We start from the raw sequence: 4,737 nt of genomic DNA, 5'->3' as shown, positions 1-4,737 counted from the left end.
TTCTAAATTGAACAACTTATCAAATAAGTTTAAATGGATAAATCTAGATGTGTTCAAATTCAAATTTAAATAATCACATTATTTAAATAATAATTAATTGAGAATTAATTATTATTTAAATAATGTGATTATTTAAATTTAAATTTGAACACATCTAGATGTATCCATTTAAACTTATTTGATAAGTTGTTCAATTTAGAATTCAAATTAATTTAATTTTGACTTAAATTCGAATTTGAATCTAAATTAAAATTGGACTACTGGATCAAGGATAAAATCTCTTCCTTCCCTATCTGAGATAGGCGCCACACACAGGGATAAAACCCTAGAGTGTGGCCGGCCACCTTGTGGATAAGGGGAAGGGATTTTTTGTTCAAAATTAAAAATTGGAGATAAGGATTTGATTCTATTTTGAAGTTTGACTTCTACTCTTTAAATATGAGAAAGATAGAAAATTGTAGCGACAATTTTAAAAACATATTTTTTGCCCTAAGTTTGTTGTGGCCGAATTTCTCATAGAGTGAAAAATAGAGAGCAAAATTTTTCTCCAAAAATTTCACATCGTGCATGCGTTGGTGTTTGTGGAAATTCGAGTGTTTAAGAAACCTGTTTTGTCTCACGTGTGCCCACACACACGTCTACGTGGAATCAAGGAATTGACGTGGAAGACTTTGGTATTCTAAACACAAAGCTTGGAGCAAGGACTGTTCGTGGTCAAAGAAATTCAAGTTATCATCCGAGTCGGCTTCCAGGTATTTTTCGGTTGATCCTTGAATGATGTAAATTAATGTGATTAATTTATTCGTGCATAAATTAATATAATCTATAGAGTATCTCAAAAGTTTTATGAAAATTTTTGTTATACACGATCCGCTGTTTTCCCACCACGCTTCCGCACCCGAATTCAATTCGGGAACCAGCATTTACTTGCTTAATTTCTATTTTTGATGGAAATCAAATGTAGAACTAGACTGAGATTGATTTGGAAAAATTAATTTAGGTTGGACTTTACATGGATGATGCATGTTCAATATAGGAATATATTGATTTGTAGAAGGTATAGGAATATATCGTTTACCTTGTATAACCTAATAAACCTAAACTTGAAATTGGAATTCCATGAATTAGATTCACATAGGAATATGATGAAATTGGTTTGAGGAATTATAGTCATAATTAATTCGGAAGAACTTTATGCACAAATTTGAGTTTGATTAACTAGTACAGAATGATGTAGCATTCCTTTAGCACAGCTTTAGCATTTTGCAATCAAGGGGAAATTAGGAAGTCCTAGCTCGATTATTTGCAATTGCTTGCATTTTTATTTTCTTTTAGTTATAAAAATATATAAAAACAATCCTAGAAGCTAATCAATATTGGTATTTAACGAAAGCTAAATACAATCCTCGTGGGATCGATATCCGTACTCTTGTACACTTTATTACTTGCGCGATTCGTATACTTGCGAGTTTTCACGCAACAGGTAGCTACCAAGAGATGGTTGTAAACACAGTGTCTAGCGAAAACAATTTGCAATTGCATGTGTGGTCTTTGGTTTTGTTGATTTCCAAATGCAGAAGCAATTTGTCAAGCTCATAATGCATTTGTGAAAAAGTGGGTCTATTGATGAATGACTCGAGAATTGGAAGCAAATAGTGAACGCTCAACTGTGCAACATTATTGCTATTATTTAAATAGGGATATTGTACAATTTTGCCCAGTGCATCATTACATACTAAGACAAGTTGCAATTGCTTGGTCTTTGGTTTTGTTGATTTCCAAGTGCAGAAGAAATTTTTCAATAAGCTCATAGTGCAATTGGAGCAAATTTGCAACTATTGATGATGTATGACTTTGAATTGGAAAAAAATATTCACCGCTTAGCTCTGCAACATTGGTTTTAAAACTGGGATATTTGTAGATGGGCAGCATCTCATTTAGCAGCTATCACCATGAATATTGTATTTGCTAAAAGTATCACTCTTCTTTTCATTTTTATATTTCTCTCAGTAGATACTGCCGGTTTTTGCTCTGCAAATAAGAGCTCTGACAGTAAACTCTGCGTCGAAAGTGAGAAGCAAGCGCTTCTGAGCTTCAAGAAAGGTATCGTAAACGACACAAATGACGAACTTGCATCTTGGGCTGCTGAGCAAGAGGATTGCTGCAAATGGGCTGGAATTGTTTGCAACAAGATAATTGGCCATGTCGAAGAGCTTCGCCTCAGTGGTTCGGGCAACATCAGGGGTCCCTTAATAGGCAAGTTAAATCCTTCCTTGCTTAATTTGACACATCTGATCAACTTAGATATCTAATCCTTTGATTTAGGAGGGGCTCAATTTCCCAAGTTTATCTGTTCTCTTGCCGGTTTAAGATATCTTGATCTTTCGGGTACTAATTTTAGCGGAATGATTCCTCCGCATCTCGGGAATCTCACCAAGCTGAGGAACCTTAGTCTTGGATTTTATGCCATATCACCTGGTCGGGTATATGTTGAGAATCTTCTGTGGCTTTCTGGCCTTTCTTCACTAGAATATCTAGATATGAGCTACGTGAACCTCAGTAGAGCATCTGATCATTGGTTGCTAGCAATAAACAAGCTCCCATCTTTGCGAGAACTATATTTTTATGAATGTGAACTTAGCCATATCCATCATCTATCCTATGTTAATTTTACATTCCTTGCAATTCTTGATCTGTCGTATAACAATTTTAATTCTCTCATACCTGATTGGATTTTTAGCCTTAGCAATCTTGTCGATCTTACATTGCGCAGTAGCAACTTTATAGGCCCATTTCCCAATGGTTCTTGGCACTTAAATTCTCTCACCAACCTTGTTGCTAGTGAAAATCATCTCAATTCTACCATTCCCAACTACCTTTATGGCTTAGCCAATCTTGAATACCTCGACCTATATAGAAATAACTTGCAAGGTTTTATATCAAGTGCCATTGGAAACCTAACCTCTATCACTTTTCTTGGCTTGTCACATAATGCTCTGGAAGGGGAACTGCCAATGTCCCTGGGAAATCTTCGCCGTATGCAAGCTTTTAATGTTGCTTATAATAAAGTGAACGGATCTTTTTCGAAAATCCTTGCCTCCCTCCCCTGTGTATGGCTCATCGATGTTTCTCATAATCACTTGGAAGGTGTGATATCCGAAGCTCACTTTGTTAATCACACGTGTTTGCGTCGATTTTCTGCTTCTGGAAACTTGCTGAGGCAAAGAGTGAGTCCAGATTGGATTCCTCCCTTTGATCTTCTTGATCTAGAAATGGGATCTTGGAACTTGGGTCCCCAGTTTCCAACGTGGCTCAGATCACAAAAGTTGCTAACCGGTGTCAACCTATCCAACAATGGAATTACAGGCGCCGTTCCTAGTTGGTTTTGGAATCTATCTGATTCTTTTCATTGCATTAACTTTTGTATCAGGAAGGATTCCGGATTGTTGGATGAAGTTTCCATCGTTGCAGGTGTTAGACTTGGGTGATAATAATTTGATCGGGGAAATTCCAAGCTCAGTGGGATCTCTAAAAGACTTGCAGTGGTTGCGTCTTCACAACAATAGCCTCTCGGGAGAAATACCTTCCTTTCTCCAAAACTGTACAATGTTAAGGAATCTCGATCTTGGTCTAAACAAGTTTCTTGGATGCATACCGACTTGGCTTGGATTTCGTCTTTCAAATCTCAATATTCTCAATGTCCGACCGAACAAGTTGAATGGCCAGATTCCACACGAGCTCTGTCGCCTAACTAAGCTTCAAATCTTGGATGTTCCCGATAACAATTTAACTGGGACAATACCAAGTTGTTTCGGAAATCTAATTGCTATGGCAACCAAAAATCAATCAAGTGATCCCATTACTTACGGTTGGTACATTTATGAGTTGATGGAGAATGCACTCGTGGTAATAAAAGGTAGAGAAGATAAGTATGATACCATACACTCACTAGTAACTAGCCTGGATCTCTCGAGTAACAACTTATCCGGAGAGATTCCGAAGCAACTAACAAGTCTCCACGGATTGATATCATTAAATCTATCAAGAAATCATTTGAGAGGTAGCATTCCAGATAGGATTGGGGATATGGAATCGATCCTATCTCTTGATATCTCAAGGAACCAGCTGTCCGGTAAAATCCCTCCAAGCACATCGAATTTGAATTTCTTGAGCTACTTCAACATGTCATGCAACGAATTATCAGGCGAAATCCCATTGAGCACACAACTACAGAGCTTTGGACCTTCTAGCTTTGTTGGCAACCAACTCTGTGGACCTCCACTCCCCGAGATATGCATAGTAGATCAGAATACAATGCCTGCAGGTACTGAAGATGAACGAAAAGAAAGCGACGAAGATGAAGAAGAGTATTGGTTCCGTTTGGGCATAGCAGTTGTGTTTGCAGTGGGCTTCTTGGGTGTCATTTCTCCCTTGTTGTTTCGAGGAGTACTTGTGGTACAAGATTTTGGATTGCTATATCAAATTCAAGCTCATGTTGGTGAGGAATTAATTTTCCCAATATCATTGCTTGGAGCATGTAAGTTTTTTTCCTCACTCGTCTTTATCGTTTTTGCCTGTATTATGGACATGAGTTGGAAGTTTTCATCTACTGTTTTTCTGCCGTTAAGCATCTAAATTAATTTGCTCAATCATCTTTTATATGTATGGAATGCAGTAAAACTGGGGAGCATCGCCGTAGGATTCGCTATTGGAGTTTCGGATGTCATTAATAAATAG

General features: G+C 37.3%; 1 protein-coding gene across 1 annotated transcript; it reads left to right on the top strand.

Moving 5' to 3' along the window:
- Positions 1-1,952: 1,952 nt before the first annotated feature.
- LOC21402640 (receptor-like protein EIX1) lies at positions 1,953-4,737 on the top strand. The gene is made up of 4 exons (XM_024165119.1): positions 1,953-2,226; positions 2,326-3,378; positions 3,431-4,537; positions 4,676-4,737. Exons 1-4 carry the CDS (start codon positions 1,953-1,955, stop codon positions 4,735-4,737), a joined length of 2,496 nt encoding a protein of 831 aa, XP_024020887.1.

The sequence above is a fragment of the Morus notabilis genome, unplaced genomic scaffold (genome assembly GCF_000414095.1).
Source record: "Morus notabilis unplaced genomic scaffold, ASM41409v2 Scaffold201, whole genome shotgun sequence".
In the NCBI taxonomy this organism is placed as follows: domain Eukaryota; kingdom Viridiplantae; phylum Streptophyta; class Magnoliopsida; order Rosales; family Moraceae; genus Morus; species Morus notabilis.
The sequence above is the reverse complement of the archived record's forward strand: the minus strand, read 5'-3'. Positions and strand labels throughout refer to the sequence as shown.